At 43.9% G+C, this 19,533-nt stretch overlaps 1 protein-coding gene across 5 annotated transcripts in view; it reads left to right on the plus strand.

The window, feature by feature from the left end:
• ABCC4 (ATP binding cassette subfamily C member 4) overlaps window positions 1-19,533 on the plus strand; it is a 223,712-nt gene that overhangs the window by 129,486 nt on the left and 74,693 nt on the right. For all 5 annotated transcript variants that reach the window (XM_029209923.1, XM_029209924.1, XM_029209927.1 and 2 more), the window contains exon 20: window positions 18,070-18,149. In XM_029209923.1, the coding sequence (XP_029065756.1) occupies window positions 18,070-18,149 (80 nt within the window). The remainder of the gene's footprint in view (window positions 1-18,069; window positions 18,150-19,533) is intronic.

The raw sequence follows: 19,533 nt of genomic DNA on the forward strand, positions 1-19,533 counted from the left end.
CCAGTGACTGGCCCCATTTACCGCCCGACACCCACCCCTGATGCCCTCTTTCATCCCTCCTTTGGGTGGTCAGTGCCAGCCTGTCTCCACACTGGCCTCAGAGGCTCATAATGAGGTTCCCATAATATCTCTTTTCTAAATAGTGCCGATCTGAAAGCACCACTTTCTAAACACATTTGTTCAGTCTTTTATCCTTCTTTTGTGATAATGGCTCCCTACGTTTTTCTCGAGGCATGGTGTCATCCAAACCTGTGTGTCTTCTGCTGGACACCATGTTAGTAACCGTGGAAGTATGGCTGTGATTGGCCTCGTAGAGCCAAGGAGGCTCAGCTCAGGGAACCGGCCGCATGTGCCAGGGGACCTAAGCAGACGGGAGGAGCAGCTGCTGTTGTGGCACAGGTGGAACTGACCAGAGAATGAGTTGGGTTATCCAGGATGTGGGAGAGGCTGATTGGGGCGAGCCTGCCCTGGAAACCAGGGAAGGAAGGCTGCTTGCCTGGAGTGACGCGAGTGTGGGCAGGATGGAGGGGGCTGAGCCAGGCCGGGGCGGGACAGACTTTGAACTCTATCCCGAGATGGGTAGGATCCGTTTGGTAAGATGCCTGATCACACACCTTTCTGTGCTTCCCAAAGCTCCGTCACATCGTGGAACCTCATAATAGGTGGAGTGGGAATTTGGGGGCATTTTCTCCTTTAAAACGTTTGTAATGGTCTGACTCCTAGTTCACACTTAGCCACGTGCTTTGTGGCCATTTGATTCTTTGGTTTTAATTTCATTGTATCGGCCATAACTGGCAAATTCTGTCTTCTCACTGTTTATTATTGTTCAGAGTGCCTTATAAAGAGGAAAAAAAACAACGTATTTTAGCATACCTTTAACACAGAAAATTATTGCATAATGAGAAACTGTAAAATCTGTGCAAACTTAACTTGAAACTCAGGACAGATTACTGTATTGCCTGGATTTATTTTTGTAGTTCTAAGTAATGACTAATATTTCATAGATACTCATCTTACCCTAGTTTAAAAAAGTGAATTGTGGTCCCATCTTGGTTCTGGGATAGCAGTGAAGTTGCCCCTTTGTGAGGAGGCAGCTACAGAACACCAGCAGCTCCTCCCTTTCCCTAGGACGCACAGACTTCAGCTTTCTAAAAGTTTTATTCATGTCAGAGGGGGTTTATTATATGAAAAGAGTAGGACATTTTTCCATAAAAATAAAAATGCTGTTCATGGGGGATTCTCCTCCGCTACCCGCACCCCTCCTTTCCTGAAAAAAATGAAACTTTGGTGCTTAATCAGGGTTCCAGATGTTTGTGTGTATTTATTTATTTCGATATTTATAGTGTTTGCTGTCAAGCCGTTTGCCTCCCTGGGTGCATTCCAGAAATTTTAAAAACATACATGGCAAAGCCACAAAGATCAAAGACCTATGTCTTAGGAACTCTTTGTAGCACTTTAGGCCTGTCTCTGAAATGATTTCTATGAAAGGAACCAAGTAAGAGCTCTTGCTGTCCACCTCTTGTCTTGAGGAATGTTCCAGATGGGGACCAAGCACCTGGTGAAGAACCCATCCTGGGTGGGGTTCTTCCTCTCTGCTCAGTGAGGGGTCTTCGCCTGAAACCCTCCTGCAGAACAAGACCTTCTGTTAGCTCGCTGGGACACCTCTGACCACATTTTATCATTGATGTTTTTATTTCTTCCTTTAAAACATAGGCAATAATTATTTCTCCACCATCCCTGAATATTACTAAATTAACCACATAGAATTTTAAAGACAGCCCATTAGAAATAGGGGTGTCACTGTCTATATTAGTTTAAAAATAATACCATCTAAATGGAAAACAACGAGTTGTTGTAGTAACCATTACCGCCCCCGTGACTAATACCTCAGAACGAGGAAGCGCCCTCAATAGTTGAGGCCGTATAGAAGAATCAGCAGAGGCAGGAGCCGCGTTGCTTTCTTCTACGAAAGCCTCAGACACAAAAGGCCTTCTTTGAAGTTCTTACCCGAATGTTTTAAAGATCATGCGTTTGGGTTATGGCATCATTGATCAACGTTGTAAAAGCAGTCAGTAGATGTTTTCTTGCGTCAATTCCTTACCACAGATGTCTTCCGGGAGAGACTTGTGGTGGAAGGAGGAAAGTGACGAAAGGCGGGCAGTTGTGTGAAGTGACAGCCTTGAAAAGAAACCGTCTCTCGAACCTTCATACCTACTCTGAACACACAGTGTTCTCTACAGAGCAAACCAAGCGAGGTATAAACTTGATCTTCACCCTAGCCCAGCTCTGGGCTTTACCCATCCAGAAGTCTGTGGTGCTTTCCTCACTAACCTGGGCACCTTCCTAGAAGAGCAGCACGTGAGTTGTTAAGCAGCCCAGTTGCTGGCAGTTCGGGCCTCAGGCCTCCGTGCTCTCGGGCACTCCCTGTGGCTCGTTACCTTTTCAAGTGCTTGATTCTCCCTTTCATCCCTCTCTCCAGCATATCAGCCACCCTTAGGTGAGAGAGTTGAAAGGAATTGCCTTTAAGCTTAGTGAATTTAGCCCAAAGGGCATGGAGTTCTCCATCTTCTACAGGTCGGCCTATTTGGAGAGGCACCATTTGGCTTCAGTCAGCTTGAGGCTGGATCTCCTTTGAGGAACCCAGCCTTGTCATCAGTGACTTGAAGACTCTAACTGGGCGTCGGTTCTCGATGCTGCCAGTTCATGCTGGGTGTATCTTCAGCAACACCGGCTGTCCGCTCAATCCAGTTACCTAGCCTTTTCGGTTTGTTTTTAATTTGAGAACTCTGCTGAGGATAAAAGCCTCGCTGTCCCTTAAATATTTATAAAATTATCAATTCATTTTTCCATTTAATGAGTTTTACATTGAATTGTGTCGGAAAAGTCACGATTTACCCACATTTTAAAAAATCCACTGAGTTTTGATTTCGCTAAATGTATTTTAAAGCCCACGTTGACATTTAGCTACAGGTGCTTTCATACCTAATGTTCTTTTACCCATTGGGACTGGTGGTTTTTTTAAATATAATTTTTATATTTTATATCTCTGAGACCAGTATTGGCTTCAGGTTGCTTTTTAGCATTAGATCTCTGCAACTGTACACAGTAGGTATAGGTAGTTTTTATGCCTAATGAATGAAAATCTAAATCGAATATAATTGTCAAAATATTTTCTCCTTCTAACATTGGTGTTTTGAATGCTAGCGACCCCTTGGTTTTTCCAGTGGGAATTATGCATATTATTAGGATTTTACCTGATCCTGGGAAGAAACTTTTGTGTTGTTTGTAAAACTGTTTCCATGCTCCTCATTTAATTTCCTTTGGGTCTGATAGTATTCTTCCCTTTTCCTTTGCCTAAGGGTCTAAATTAAATATCATATGATACGAAACCCTCTAAAGTGGCGTCATGTTCAGAATGATGCTGGGGTTTTCTGCTGGACGCTAAGTCGTCACTACTAAGTTCTACCAAGGCTTGTTGAGAGGTTTTTCGAACAGTTTCTGCATAAGGGAGAAAATATTAGCAATTTTGTGTATATGTGGTAAAAAAAAAAAAATTAGCTAGTGATTTTACTTATTGCCTTTTAAAGATATAAATGAAAACAAATGCCATTTGCTATCCGAAGTTTGGGCACAATCAGACCTGTTACATGTATTCTTCTTTTAATTAATTAAAGTTTTGGCTGCGTTGGGTCTTCGTCGCTACACATGGCCTTTCTTTTAGTTGTGGCGAGCGAGGGCTACTCTTCGTTGCGGTGCGTGGGCTTCTCGTTGCGGCGGGCTCTCTTGCTGCGGAGCACAGGCTCTAGGCGTGCGGGCTCCAGTAGTTGCGGCACTTGGGCTCAGTAGTTGTGGTTCGCGGGCTCTAGAGCGCAGGCTCAGTAGTTGTGGCGCTCGGGCTTAGTTGCTCCGTGGTATGTGGGATCTTCGCGGACCAGGGCTCGAACCCGTGTCCCCTGCATTGGCAGGCAGATTCTTAACCACTGTGCCACCAGGGAAGTCCGTGTGACGTGTATTCTGAAAGAGAGGCCCCAGGGCCCTAGGAGTAACCCCCGTGTGGCGTTGCCTTCAGCGTTTGGTGCTGCCACCTTCATCCCTCCCCCACCCTCCCCCAGGCGTTTGTTTGGTGGGTCTTTTATTCCTGCCCACCGAGCTTCTTCAAGGCTCCTTTCCATCCTTTAAGTGGTTCTCAGGATCACCCTTCCCTTAATACATGTTCCTAGATACTCTTTCCTGGTGTACCTTGTGGTATTTTTCTTCTTTGAACTCAACGCTTGGCCCGTCCTCACCTCACTTGATCTAATGATATATCATCTCTCTTTGCTTTTTATTCCGGGAGACACATGCCCTGGAAGTACAGAGAATGTATATACTCGCTGTCATCTTCTGTTTAGATCCAATTTAGATTTATTTTGGTGTTTTCCCCCTTTGCTTTCTAAGTTATATCACTTCACAGAGGGCAAAGGCTGTGGGCACTTCTAAAAGGCTCTTAATCATGCTTCTGGGTGTAGATGACCAACCTAGGTACTGTCTATAGGGTTCTGCTGGGGTTGTCCTTGCCCTGAAATTATGCAGATCGGGAGGCTTTAAGTGAATCCTGGTTGTGTTGATGTAGCCACATCATCCAGTGGGGCTGGATTCCATTTGTGCTGATCCTCTGCATCTTTTTCAAAAAAGTTTTATTGAAGTATAGTTGACTTATATCTTTTCCATTTTTTTTTTTCTTCTTTTGCATCTTGAAAGGCTTTTCAAGGTCTTGGCGAGTTTATAAACGGGGTGGGGGAGTGCATCAAGAATGTGTATTGACTGTGTGAAATATTTTTGAAAAAGGTGAATTGCTACAGCGTTGTAGACATGTTTTGAAGACTAAAATGTTTACACATTCTGTTCTGTCTCCTTTTCTTCACTGTGTGGTGGGTGCATTTGTGTCTCTCTGGCACTCTTCTCTGCCACCAGCAGGCAGCCTTGACCTTTGCTCATTTCCACCCTGGCAGATGTTCTTCATCTTCACTCTGTTCTCCTTAACCTACTGAGAGACAGTTCTTCTCTGTTGGTGTGCTGGATGGGACCTGGGACCTTTTGATCCCCGGAAGTGCACAAGCCTCTGTCTTCCTCACCAGGATGATGACACAACTGGCTGCCCCAACAGGCATCTCCTCCTTGGCCCTGGCACTTCGGGTGTAAGTGTACACTATGGAGCTGACATTCCTAATAAGGTCAACAGGAGCAGATGGGCGAGACAGATGGAATGGATTCTGAGAGAAGGATCAGCTTGAATCTTTTCTTCTCTTTTTATTTAAAAAAAAGTTATGGTAAAATACATAGAACATAAAATGTACTATCTTATTCATTTTTACTTACGCTCAGTGGCATTAAGTACATTCTCATTGTTGTGCAACTTCCAGCACCATCCATCTTCAGAGTGTTTTCGTCTTCCCAGACTGAAACTCTGAACCCACAACTAACTCCCTGTGCCCACCCCCCTGCCAACCACCATTCTCCTTTCTGTCTATGAATTTGACTATTCTAGGTACCTTATGCAAGTGGAATCTTTCAGTATTTGACCTTCTGTGTCTGGTTTATTTTATTTCACTTAGCATGTTGTCCTCCAGGTTCATCCATGCTGTGAATGTGTCAGAATTTCCATTCTTGAGGATGAAGAATACTCTACTGTGTGTACATACACCACATTTTGTTTTTTCCGTTCATCTATCAATTGGCACTTAGGGTTGCTCCCACCTTTTGGCGATTGTGAACAATGCTGCTATGAGCACAGGTGTACAAGCATCTCTTCAAGACCCAGCTCTCAGTTCTCTTGGGTACCTCCCCAGAAGTGGAATTACTGGATCATGCGGTAATTCTGTGTTTCATTTTGTTTTTGAGGAACTGCCATACTTCTTCCATAGCAGCTGCACCATTTTAGATTCTCAGAGTGAACAGAGTTCCAAATGTTCCACATCGTCGCCAGCACTTGCTGTTTTTTGATTTGTTTTTGATGGTAGCTATTGTAACAGGTGCAAGGTGGTCGAATCCTTTATTTTCTTGAGTGAATCGTAGGAGGTGGCTTTGGATGCCAGCAAGGGCTGCGTCCCCCAGACAGTTGGGCAACAGTTCCCTGAAGACAGGATGCCCAGGCGGATCTTGTGCTCTGAGTGCAGGTTTCTTTCCTCTTGTTGCCTCTTTTTAATTCTACACTTGAAAATTAGTTCAGATGCAAACCGCGTTTAGATTTATTTACAGTTTTGTGTAACTCCTTTCCTGTTTCCCTTTTAACAGGCTTGACTTAAGATGTCTCTTTCAAGTAGTAAATTAATTTAGGTGGCAAGCACCCCACCCGACTTTCATTATATGCTGGCGGTTTAGATAAATGGATATTATAATCTCAGCACATTTCTGCCCAGCGCTAGCGCGCCTATTTGCAAGAGCCTACAAAAGTGATGATAATATTTTGTCAGTTTGGGGCCTAGAATAAGAAGAAGAAAAATGACATATTTTTTTATTTGTATTTATGGGATGCCTGTAGGGAAGCTGAAAGTGCCGTCTGGCAGTTTACATGGCTAAATACAGATGAAGAAAGATAAGAAACCCAAAGACTTTTTTTCTAGGCACAGGGGAGAAGACAAGGTCCAGATCAGTTACTGTCAGATGTGTTGGAGATGCATTCTCCATTGCAACCGAATATTTTTTCCCTTCAACTCACCATTTCGTTGAAGAATGGAGCCTCTTCTTAATGACTTCATTGATTTGACGATTGGGTTACAGTGTACTTTACTTACTGCTGAACTGTTTTGCTCCTGTCAGCACTTAATGTGAATAAATCCACTTTTTGGCCTCACTTTGATAGGAAAACTTATATCTGCAGGAAAACTTGCCTTTCCTCTTTTTATGTACAGACACAGTGTGACTTTCCTTTTCAAAATCATATGTCATAGTGTAGCTGAGAAATAAACACATGCAGGGCTGTCATCCTTGTGTCCTATTAGAGCAACATAAAACAAAATGTGGGTTTATGCCTGAGGGATCACAAAAACAGATTTAATATTTATAATTAAGGTCAATTTTTAAATGATTTATTCATTTACTTTTTCGTTACTGTGTTAAGACTTAGCAGTTTTGGACTCAGATTTTATATGTTTTTTAAAATTATAAATATACAGTATATCCTACATTCACTGTTATGGTTTGCATATGAATTTAATATTTTGTGTCCAGTGAGACCCAGTAAAAGTGCATCTTTTTTTTGTATCACCCAGTTTATGAGCAGAGTTAGAATACATTGCGCTAATAAGTTTTACATGAAGTTTCTAAACTTTCTTATGGAAAACAATGTCACGTGTATTTATCTTTTATCAATTATAATAAATTCAGTTGGGGGGGTAAGATATATCAAAATTCAAAATTTTTCATGAGACACTTCTAAAAATATTTCCTAGTACATATTTTGTTATTAAAGAGAAATACAATTAATTTTATTCATTCGCTTTCACAATTTTATTTTTAAGTGCATGATAAAACTAGTAACGCTACAGCATTTCCTAAAGCTGGGCTAGGAACCCCTCTCTAAAGAGGCAAGTAGAATTTCAGCAGCACCTGTACTACAACACTATAAAACCCATTTTCAGCCAACTCTAAGATTTCTAATTCATATCTGAGTCCACAATGAAAGGTAGAAATCATGCACTTGAAAAGTAGCAGCATTAGTGAAACTATGGAAGTGCTTATAGCGCTAGTGTGCGGGGGTGGGGGGGAAAACCCCGGCAAATAGAGACAAATGTCGTTTTCCTTGATACTTCACCCTTAGGAAGAAATGAACTTGCAGGAAAGTAGTAGTTCATGGAAGAAACTTGGGGAACAGTCTCTGGGAATTATCAACTGAACCTAAAATGGCCCTCTTTGTTTTCTTTTCTTTTTTTAAAATTAATTTTTATTGGCGCATAGTTGATTTACAGTGTTGTGTTAGTCCTCTGCGTTCTCTTGGGGAGTTGTGTTCTGAAGGGACGAGTAATTTAAAGGAAGCAAATTGATTAGGTAGGTGCAGGAAACCACAAGTGTTTGAACAGGTTTTTGCTGGACGACAGTTGTGTGGATCAAGGGCTTTTATGGCGGCTAATTATCTGCCCTGGGAGAAGTGGCCATAGCTTGCCTTTCCTTCAGGTGGAAGGTAGGTTCCCTGTCTGTTATTCTTTTCCCTGCTCAGAGTGAATAAATATTTCAAGTATGTGGTCAACTGTACAGCTCTTTACTTTTCCTTTAGGAAAAAGAGAGTTGCTTAGGTACGGTATTGAGAATAGAACTCAGGAGGACTTGCATATGCCCTCCTGCCCAGGACTAGCCCAGCACATCCTGAAACATGCAAATTGAGCTGCCTGCTAAGAGGGGAAGGAAGGAATATGATGCACCGGCATTTGATGTCTTTTTATGGGGGAACAAAAGAGTTTTGATTTTTTTTCACTTGGAGTTCAGCCTGGCTATTGTGTGGTAGAGGAGGCTTAATGAATCATTGTTTAACTAAGATCCTGCCAAGTATTTGACCATTAAATAGCCTCCATGTGTATAGAGTTCTTCTCTGACAGACTCTTATTTGATTGTGATTAATTGGCATTGAATTGGTGTTTAATTACCTCCCAGGGAATCTGAGAACAGTTTGTGTTTTGATTAAGTTATATGATGTAAAACCCGCCCTGGCGCTGGGGAAGTCAGCTCTGTCCTTGCTGTACCTGCCTTAGTTCCGACAGGCCGGCCTCTGTGGTTGCTCAAAGCTCAGAGACTGTCTCAAAGTACCAAAAACCCATACAAATTGGGATTTCAGTTTTTCTTTTAATATGCAAAAGTTTTAGGAATCAAAATTCAGCATAAGTCTGGAAAGGTTTTCTTTTTATGTTGAAATTCTTTTTAAGATATTCATTGGGCTGTTAAACATTTTATACAAATGGATCCGCTTCCTCATTTCTTTTTTTTTTTTTTTTGCGGTACGCGGGCCTCTCACTGTTGTGGCCTCTCCCGTTGCGTAGCACAGGCTCCGGACGCGCAGGCTCAGCGGCCTTGGCTGACGGGCCCAGCCGCTCCGCGGCATGTGGGATCTTCCCGGACCGGGGCACGAACCCGTGTCCCCTGCATCGGTAGGCGGACTCTCAACCACTGCGCCACCAGGGAAGCCCCCCATTTCATAATGCGTCACCGTGTATGCGCACGTGAGATGTCCAGGGGGAGAGATCCACCAGCTGGACACACTGACGATGAAGGGACAGTGGGGCCGGTCTGGTTTGGGTGTCACAGCCCTCAGAGAATAGATGACAGCAGAAGAGGTAGGAGATGATCATTGTGGGGATAGAGTTCCAAATACGGGGTGGGGGGCAGGGGGAGTTGCATTTTGGCAACAAGCCAGGTCGCAGGAATGACGAAAGATGTTCAAAGCAAAAACCATTGTATCCCAGAAACCAGCATACAGGACTGTTTCAAAAAGAAGGTCGTTAGAAGTGTTATCTGCTACAGAAAAAGTCAGGACGAGTGAGGATGGAAGCAAAGCTGGCTGTTGGTTTTAGAAACTAGATGACGGGTGTAGAGAGGGCAGAAGATGGACGGGAAGGGATTTGTGGGGTTTCTGAATAGGTCATGATTCCATCGTTTGGCTAAGAGATAACGTGTCTCTCCTAAGCTTTTTGTAACTGACAGTAGAATACATACAATTATAACTCTTAGAGCAATATTTCCACTTACCACTTTTATCTAAGTTTTGAAAGAAGGAGTACAGTAGTTGAAAATGATTTTTTCCCCTCCTTTTTTTTTCTTTTAAAAAAATCATTGAAGTATAGTTGACATACAGTGTTGTATTAGTTTTACGTGTACTGCAAAGCGATTCAGTTATTTGTATATACATATCTATCTATCTAGGTGTCTATCTTTTTTGAGGTTCTTCTCCATTACAGGTTATTATAAGATATTGAACGCAGTTCCCTGTGCTACACAGTAGGTCTTCACTGTTTTTTTGTTTTGTGTTTAGTAGTGTGTATCTGTTAATCTCAAAGTCCTAGTCCTACTTTATCCCCCTGTCCTTTCGGTAACCATAAGATTGTTTCCTATGCCTGTGATTTGTTTCCTATTTGTATAAATTTTTTCATTCCCTCCTTTGTAATGGTGTTCTTACTTGGCAGTTTTTTCCCCCCAACAAAGGCCCACACACATACACTTAATACAACCCAACCACATTTGTGTAACATCTATTGGTGGTCCCCACATGTTCACACGATGCGCTGGAGATCAACTGAGATCAGATTTGGGTGTTGGTGGACCCCACTCCAGCTCACCTTTCAGTCACTTTACATTGGGTGGGTAGTGGGCGGGACGATTGTCTTAAAGTTTAGTCACACTCTCACACCAAATGTTTTGCTGTCCTGTTTCTGAGCATTACATGTCCTTGTACGTGTATTAGAGATGGGACAGGTTGATTTCGCATGTTGAATGGTAACTTCCTGATGTGCCTTTGTGGAAGTGGGACTTGCTTTATTAATAGGTGGTTTTGCCTGCATCTCTGTGGGAACACGTTCCCCAGGTGAGACTGCTACGTGTTCTCCCCCACCCCCCACCCAAACCCCCTCCGATCCCCATTCTTTGGAAGATATGAGATAGAGACTGCGCATTTTGCCTTAAAAGGTGGTCAAGGTGCACTGGGCCAGGAAACAAAGACCTTGGAGACAGAGTGGTGCATTCCTGTGGCGGGAGGAGCCCCGTGATAGGTGGTGTCCTGTTCCCTCAGAATTGGCAGTTCTCACCTGGCCCACGTCTCTCGTGGCCACCCCACTTCCTGTGGTTCATGATTTAGGTATCTCCTGAAATCATGCAGCCAGTGCACATGGGCATTTTCCAGTGGACGTGCTCTGTAGGTTTCATCCAATGCGCAGTGTTTCAGAGCCGCTGTCTTAGAGATTTTCCTGCCTATTGCTGTCCATTCCTGACCTTATATGAGCTGTGAGCCAGACTCCTGCATGACATATGCACGAGATCCAGCGGTAAAGGAACTAGCCTGGTCTAACTTCCCAACCCCTTTCCCCCCCAATGCTTAGGAGATGTAAAATATCATGGCGGTTGCAGCAGCATGGTTTTGTGTGTCAATTTGTGGGGTGTATCCACCCCTTCAAGGTCAGTCCCTTTCCAAACTTAGCAGAGAGGGATGTGACTTGCCCTATGTCGCAGGACAGGGTAAGGCCTGGAATGAGGTGGCTCTCAAGCCCTGGACTTTGCTTCTGTCCTCATGCATTCTTTTTCAGTCACTTCTTCACTTGTTAATCTATCTATTCATTCCATCTTCAATAACTTCTATAATTTAATTTTGAGGTGGGGTTATTTTAAATGTTTTGCTTTAATTATGGTTAGCCAAGAGAGAATTCCTGGAACTCTTCTAACTCTTCTAATACTCAGAGCATTCAGCATCTAGTGGATGCTGTGGTTGCTAATGGATTCAACATTAGCCAATCAAAAGGGGCTGGGCTGTCAAAGGCCAGTTTGACGATCACCGTTCATACCAGCTGAACACCAGCCCTGCCTATGATTTTATTGTCTCATCCTTATTAGTACATTTTTAATAGAGTTTTCAGATGCGTCTAGTAAAACAGCTCTGTGTCATAGATGTAATGACGTAAATTTTCTTCGTCTCTGTAACCCTGGGTGCAAGTCCCCAACCTGGCTACTTTACAGCCGAGTGTCATTGAATTAATTTCCTCCTGCCTCTAAGCTTAAGCTGCCTCTTCTGTAAAATGGGGACAACATCTCGCTCATGGTTTTGAGATGATGCGTCCATAGTTTCTGGCACTTACTTGGTGCTCATGTGGTGTTGGGGGTGTTCTAGAAACCAAGCAGAGCGACCACAAGAAAAAAATCCCACCAAATCTCTGGTGTGTAGCACAGGCAGCCTGGTGAAGCTGTGCAGGGTTTGTCTGTGGGCACACAGGCCAAGACAGAATTGGTCCTCGGCTGTCGGCCGGGGGCTCTCAGACTGTCTGGCCTGCGTCGGATGTGTAAGATGCACGCTCACTCCACTAGGCCCCTCCTCAGGACTTCCACCTCGCAACCATGGCTTTGACAAGAGAAGTCAGACCTCTTTGTGACTCTAGGGAATTTTCAGCAGAGGCCCCTTAACACTACACTCTTCTCCACGCCCGTTCACACACAGGTTCTCTCCTATCTTAGCTCTCCAACTAGGCAAATATTTGTCCTCCCACCCGGGCAAACTCCACTCTCCGTCAGTCCATCCTCTGGCCTCCTTCTAAGTGCTCAGGCTGTGTTTCCTCCATGAGAACCCATTAGCCTGACCCTGCCTAAGCCTGCAAGTCAGTGACACTGTCTGGTGTCACCCACTGCTGCCGTGGCCGCGTCTTCGCTCTGTGCCACCAGCATCTTGGATCACGGTGCCTGGCCCAGCGTCTCTGCACGCGGGCCGCCAAGCTGAGGTGTCGGCGCGGCCATTTCGCACCAGGGCCTCTGGTCTGAAGGGCCGGGTGCAGGGCCGGCAACCTGCACGAGGCAATGTGTGAGCAAGTGAAACTTGATTAAGCACAAAGGAAAAGAAGAAAGGTTGGACTTGGTTTTATGACCCAGATTCTATTTTTATTTCCCAGGAGTTGTTAATGGCCTTTGCTGGTGTGAGTATGCCAAACCAGACGCTTCGTATTTCCCCAGAAGAGAGTGCATGAAATATCAATAGATAATTGAGATTTGGAAACAAACCATTTATTTATAGAAAGGCTCGTTGTATAGATTCATACAGAAGACACTCAAGCACCCTCTGTATGTGAGGCATTGGTCCAGGCACTGGGGTAACAGCAGTGAATGAAACGGGTAGAACTCCTGCCTTAATGATGTCTATATTATAATTCAGTTTCTGTGACTAAAATGGAGACAAGTGGTTATTAGCTTCTGGAAGCAAAGAATGGAATTTAAAGGGGCCGTGAGAATTCCCTGTCAATCCAGTAGTTAGGGCTCTGCGATTTCATTGCCCAGGGCCCGGGTTCAATCCCTGGTGAGCCACTTGGCCAAAATAAATAAAGGGGACATAATTATACATGTTGATAAAACCAGATTAAAGGTTCTTGAGACAGAACATCATCAGAAATGTTCAGGTTGTTCCTTGTTACTCAAAGTGTGGTCCTTTGAGCAGCCAGCATCCACATTACCCTGGGAGTTCTTAGAAATCAGGAATCTCAGACCTCACGCTGACAGAGCTCTTGAGAAGTTGCATTTTAATCCAGGTGCCTTGGAGATTTTCATACAGATTATAGCTTAGAAGCATTGTTTTGTGAGTCTTGGGGTCTTTGTGATCAAACTTCACTTGGATGCACAGGAGCCTTCAAGGTCCTGGAACGTTCACCCATGTGTTTATAAATCAAACACGACTAGAGTGCTGGTGGACTCCACAGTGATCAGAATTAATCTTTCCAACTGTGCCCCCGATTGACATGTACAAGATGGTCACTACGTGGGCTCCAGGTCTTACTATATATCTCCCTTCAGGATGAGCCCCTTTTGAAATAATTCATTTCATAGATTTGTTTTAGGTTTTTGTGTAAGAGTGTATCTGCACAGAAGGGTTCCTATTTTAAAAAAGGTTGGAAAGCCAGTACCTTGTGGTGTTTTATTAGTGAACCCCACCTTCTGCCTTGCCCAGCACTTTGCATTTTGTTATGGATTGTGTGAGAAATGTGGTCCATGTTTACAAAGGGTGTATAATCTAGATGTAAACTCAAGACTAATATACATGAAAAGTAGTCAAACCACTAAATAGATTATACTATGATATGTTCTCAGAATATACCCAGACCCCAGGTGGAATCTGGAAGCTCGCTGAAACAGTCCCTCACCGAACAATGTGTCAGAAAAATCTGTGCCTTTAAACATGAGAATCACTTAGGCCTTTGCTGAGAGCGCGTGGAGTCTTCTTTTTGGCTCTACTTGGATGTAGGGTCTCCTCAGTCCTCAGCTCTAAAAGGAAAAATGGAAGTTGGTGGCAAGCTCTGGGCAATAGCATAATGTATCAGCTGAAAGCACAGTATTATAAAAAGATTTTTTTAAAAAAAGTAGTTGGGTGCCGGAGCCTGTGCTCCGCAACGAGAGAGGCCACAACAGTGAGAGGCCCGCATGCCGCAAAAAAAAAAGTAGTTGGGTGGAGGTTGGAGTGCAACTTCACTAGCCTTAAGCAGCCCCAAAGGCTATTGCCATGTTTAAAAACGGTTTAACTGTTAATGGTCAAAATAAAAAAGGTTAGTTTTGTTACTTAAAAGGGTAATTAGTAATTCGAAAATTTAACTGTACAATTCCCCCAACTAATTTTAGAAAGCAAGTCTCTTGTTGGACATGTGGCGCTTGTTCTAGTCTAGGCTTTTGGGTTGCTAGGGGCAGAATCTACACAAGTTAGTTCAGATGAGGAGACCTTGATCGAAAGGAAATGGACATCTCCTGGAGCTGGAACGATGCTGAGTTTCCTGTAACTGAAGCTGGGAACTGGGGTCCTCATGGGAGCTGGGGCCATTGTCACAGGGCTCGTGCCCAAAGCCACTTTGCCTCTGATCTTTGCTGGGTATGGTGAGGCTGGTCCACTTTCCTGGCTTCTCTCCTGGCCTTGTGTTGCTTGAGGAGGGGAAATCGGAATGACTAGGTGGCTAGTCAGTGAGTTGGCTTCCCCTGGGGAGAGAAAAAATTAAAATTGCGCGTAATACATTATAGACTTGTTCAAGTTGTTTTCTACTTCTGACTTGCCAAGTGTGCCACACTGAATATCTTTGATGCACTCCTTAACTCCTGGGTATATGTTCCTAGAAATGGAATTTCTGGGTCAGAAGAGGTACACGCTTAGAGTTTATACATACTGCTCTTTGGTCCCCAGTATCTTCCTGTGTAGTACCGGTGGGAGCCATGTGGATATTCATTATACCCACATCTAAAATGTGACCTGGCCACCAGAATTTATCGTGATTGTTGGCTCTGTGATTGGATATGCAAGATGGGAGAGGTGGTGGTACTACTTTACCCTAAGGTAATCAAGCAGTACCTGGGGTATTAATTTTAATGCTGGGCACAAGGCATTAACTGAGACTGTCCATCTGAGTCTGGACAAGAGGCAGCGGCCAAGATAGGACACCGAGCCTTATGAGGGATCATTGAGGCCCCAAGGAGTAGTTGCTGGAAAGGATATGATTCACTTCATTCAAGTATTTGAAAGGCTGTCATATCAAGAGAAATTAGGTTCCCTTTGTGTGGCTATAAGGGCAGAAGAAGCGGCAGAGTTTGGATGTTCTAGGAAGGCAAGATTCGGTTTGATGTGAGAAAGCCGTCTAACAGAACTGTCTGAAAATGCATTGGGTTCCCCATGTTCACGTGAACTGCCCTTCCCTCTGCCTCCCTAGAGATAACTCCAGCAGGGGCCACGTGTCATGTGGGTGAAGAGTCATGGCATGTGTGTGAAGTGAATTCATCATTAGGATTTCATTTGGAGAGTTTTGAGAAAAGTTTAATACTATGAGGCCATGAACTTGGAATCACACCTCTGGTTACAACAGCCTATTTCAGAGCCAGGTGAAATATTCTGCAAACACCATTCGTTCTCTTAATATTTCTTAGTGCAAAGAAGTAACTGTTGAGGACTTCCCTGGTGGTGCAGTGGTTAAGAATCCACATGCCAATGCAGGAGACATGGGTTCGATCCCTGGTTTGGGAAGATTCCACATGCCGTGGAGCAACTGAGCCCATGTGCCACAACTACTGAGCCTGCGTGCTGCAAGTACTGAAGCCCGCGCGCCTAGAGGCTGTGCTCCGCAAGAAGATAAGCCACTGCAAAGAGAAGCCCCCGCATCACAACGAAGAGTAGCCCCCGCTCACCGCAACTAGAGAAAGCCCGTGCGCAGCAATGAAGACCCAAGGCAGCAACCACCCCCGCCCCCCGCCCCGCCGGCCAAATAAATAAATAAATAAATAAGAAGAAGAAGTAGTAGTAGTAACTATCGAACTTTTTGCTCTCACATTTTCTATACCTAGCTCATTGGTGAATAAGAGTTTCGTTTTTTGGTGATCTCTGACATTCTGTTCAGTTTGCTATGAGGGGAGATGGGTTTTTCTCATTGTTTTTGCTTTGCTTGTATTTTATACTCTTTGCCAACCCTGGGTCTCTCAGACCTTAGGACTCCCACATCTGGTGAATGGTAAAGGGGTGGTTGACACATACTGTTCATCCCTGAGTAGCCAATATCTCTTTTAACACTTTCTAAGACAAATTATACTTGTTTCCAAATTCTGCCTACGTTAAAAAGTTGTATTTTTCCATTGAAGAAGTCACAAGAATTTAAAGTATGTCTTTAACATTTTTTGTCGTGTATATTCCTTATTTGGGCATTGCTGCTTTGAAAAGGTAAAAAATAACTAAATGAGAATATGTGGGGAAATTGCGCATCTGATTTTAATGTTCCTAAAGCAGAACTGATTAAATGATTCCCATCTTCTTGCCCCTCGAAGTGTGATCTGGGAAATAGTTTAAAGGGGGGGGGGGTCACCTGACAGCTGGGAAGAAATGCAGACTCTCTAGCTCCCCCAACACTCCTGAATCAGCAAGTGCATTTTAACAGGTGGACATCGCTCCAGTGTCTGGTAGACTTTCCGAGGTGACATGATGCTGCAGGACCTGGGGGGAATAGTCAGTATCTCTCCTTGGTGGTTGAGCACCTGTTAACTCACCGGGCATTGTGACTAGGTTCTTCACCTGCATGAGCCCATTTAATCCTGAGAATCACCTTCTAAAGCAAGCATTCCTAGAGGCTCCGAAAATTTGTCCCTGGTCCTCCAAACGTGTCACTAAAAGACGGTTTCTGGAGTCTGTATTTCCTAAGCCTGAGACAGGAGAATTGAGGCCCAGCCGGTAACGGCCTGGCCTGGCCGAGGGCGAAAGCCTCCGATGTCTGCAGCCCCCGGCTTGGGCGCACCCTGTGCTTCCGGTGAGCCAGGCGCCCTGCGGAGGACCGCAGAGCTGGCTCATCCCGGCAGCGGAAACTCAGCGACCAGCCTCTGCTCATTCAGTGTCCAGCTGTGGCTTGGTGTGAAGGGCCTCGGGAGAAAGTCACCTCTGACAGGGGTCAGGAAGAGCACCTAGAGGCCCCACATCTCACCTGCAGGCTGGCTTCCTGGAGCCTCAGTTATGAAAGAAGTTCAGGGGCCTAGATAACACATTTCTCAGGAGCTGCTACACCAGAACAGGCTGTGTGCGTGCCTGCGTGTGTTGTTACTTCAGTGCCTTTGAATTTAATCATTAAAAAGACCAGATATTTATTACAAATTAGTTCTCATCTTCCAGTCCTGCAGCCTTCAGAGTATACTGTTTTGGTGAATTTTGAGAAGGAAAATAAAAGCAATAAGAAATGATCTTTTAGTCGTCAAGTAATATTTGTTTTCCTGCTTCCATCCCTCTGGTCTTGTTGGATGCTTAAGCATGAGTCGTGTGCTCTTCACACTTGGTGCGCCTCTGAAAACAACAACTTACTACCCTGGTAGTAAATGCACAACTTGGAAATTGGAAGAATCCCAAATTTCCCAAGATGTAAGGTGCTATGCACCATCCTGGGGATTAAAAAATTGCAGACAGGTTGTAACTAGTTTTCTTTTTTTTTAAAGTATCACTTAGCAACATTAATTCTGATAAATCAAAGTTAGTGTAACAATTAGGAGTAATTTATGAATTTTAAATTGTTTACCGCCTCTAGCACTTGAAGTCTTAAATAGGATGGATGTAAAAGGACGAAACATTCTAAAATCCACCAACCCTTCCTGATACTTCCACAAGACCCGCTTCTCCCCTCCCCACCCCCGTTTAAAAATAAGGGCCAAAAATTTCAACTGCCCACTCACTGCCATTGGTATTTTAATATCTCTTTAGGTAACGTCTGTTTTTTTCTTTACCACTGACATTGGCTTATTTCATATGAATCTATAATATATTAAATACATATGCATTTAAAATATTGTTTTAATTTGTTCGTGAATTGTTTCTCTTAAAGGGCCTGTCTGGGGAAATGAGTAATTTCTCATATCCTGTTCTTGCAGGAAGAATTTTGAATCGTTTCTCCAAAGACATTGGGCATATGGATGACTTGCTGCCCCTGACATTTCTTGATTTCATCCAGGTAACGTAACAGTCATGTCAGAGTTCTCACAGCACAAAGCAAAGTGCCTGTTTTTCAAGGCCTTTTCACAGGGGCTGAGATGGGCCTTTCAGCCTGACTGTGTTATCTTAATTAAGTAAAAGGCCACGTTTGTAAGAGAAAGGTGTGGTTGTCATCGGGAGGCTGAGTTAACATGAGTGACACCTGCTGTAGGAGTGGCTACACAGTCACGGTCAAGGTTGGTTCGAAGCAGCGACATGCTTGGTAAGTGGTTCTCCCGCTGTCGTTCAGCTGTCTGGCGTGGATTCCCTTTACTGTGAGCACATTTCAAAACAGAGAAAAACAATCACCTCTCACAGAAAGATAGCCTAGATTAACTAAATTATGCATCGGATTACCACAAAAGACAAATACTTACTGCACCGTTTTTTTGGTGTGTGTGTATAAAGCCAGGTGTGGTTACCTACAAAGAAAAGATTAGTAATAATAAGGTGAAAATAATCCTTTAACAAGGACAATAGAGAGCGGTTATGGAAGATACAAAGCCTTTAAAAGCAAGTACCTTTAAGCCAATAATTTGAGTAAGGGATCAGAGTCATCTCAGAAAATGTCTTTTTTGTTTTTGTAGACAGCTTTTCTTTTAACACATTGATTGCTGTGTCTTAAGGTGTCTTTAAAAAAACAACCCTTCAATCCCACAGAAATACCTTCTACACAGCCTTTGTTTTGTCTGTGGACTTGGAAGTTCTAAAGAATGATGTTAGGTCATCTGAGCTCTAATCTCATTTAGTATTGTGCGTTTGGGTTGTTTTTATCTGTTGTTTAATTCTGTCTACTTTGAAGTGATTCAGGCTGAGGGGACTTTCTGTTTCATTTCCAAGGGTTTTGGACATCAAAAACATTTATCAGGGCTTCCCTGGTGGCGCAGTGGTTGGGAGTCCGCCTGCCGATGCAGGGGACACGGGTTCGTGCCCCGGTCCGGGAAGATCCCACATGCCGCGGAGCGGCTGGGCCCGTGAGCCACGGCCGCTGAGCCTGCGTGTCCGGAGCCTGTGCTCCGTGGCGGGAGGGGCCACAGCGGTGAGAGGCCCGCCTACCAAAAAACAAACCAACCAACCAACCAAAAAAAACACATTTATCAAAAGGTGTACATTTTCTAAAATCCCAGCTGCTGCTGCTAATATTGATACTTCCTAAGTTGGAAGCCTTTTCACATTCCCTAAGTGCCAGTTAACACGAGCCCATTTTAAGACCAGGAAGGAGGAATGCTGCAGTTAGGGTGTGCAGTCATGGCTTGATACTCATGCTCCCCATACCCCCATTTTTTATTTCAATGCTCAAGTGCTCTTTAAGTCAAAACTTAGGGTCTCTCCTGGAGCCTTTTTTTTTTTTTTTTTTTTTTTTT

Source organism: Monodon monoceros, unplaced genomic scaffold (assembly GCF_005190385.1).
Source record: "Monodon monoceros isolate NGI ecotype Baffin Bay Population unplaced genomic scaffold, NGI_Narwhal_1 Super_Scaffold_8, whole genome shotgun sequence".
Classification (NCBI taxonomy): domain Eukaryota; kingdom Metazoa; phylum Chordata; class Mammalia; order Artiodactyla; family Monodontidae; genus Monodon; species Monodon monoceros.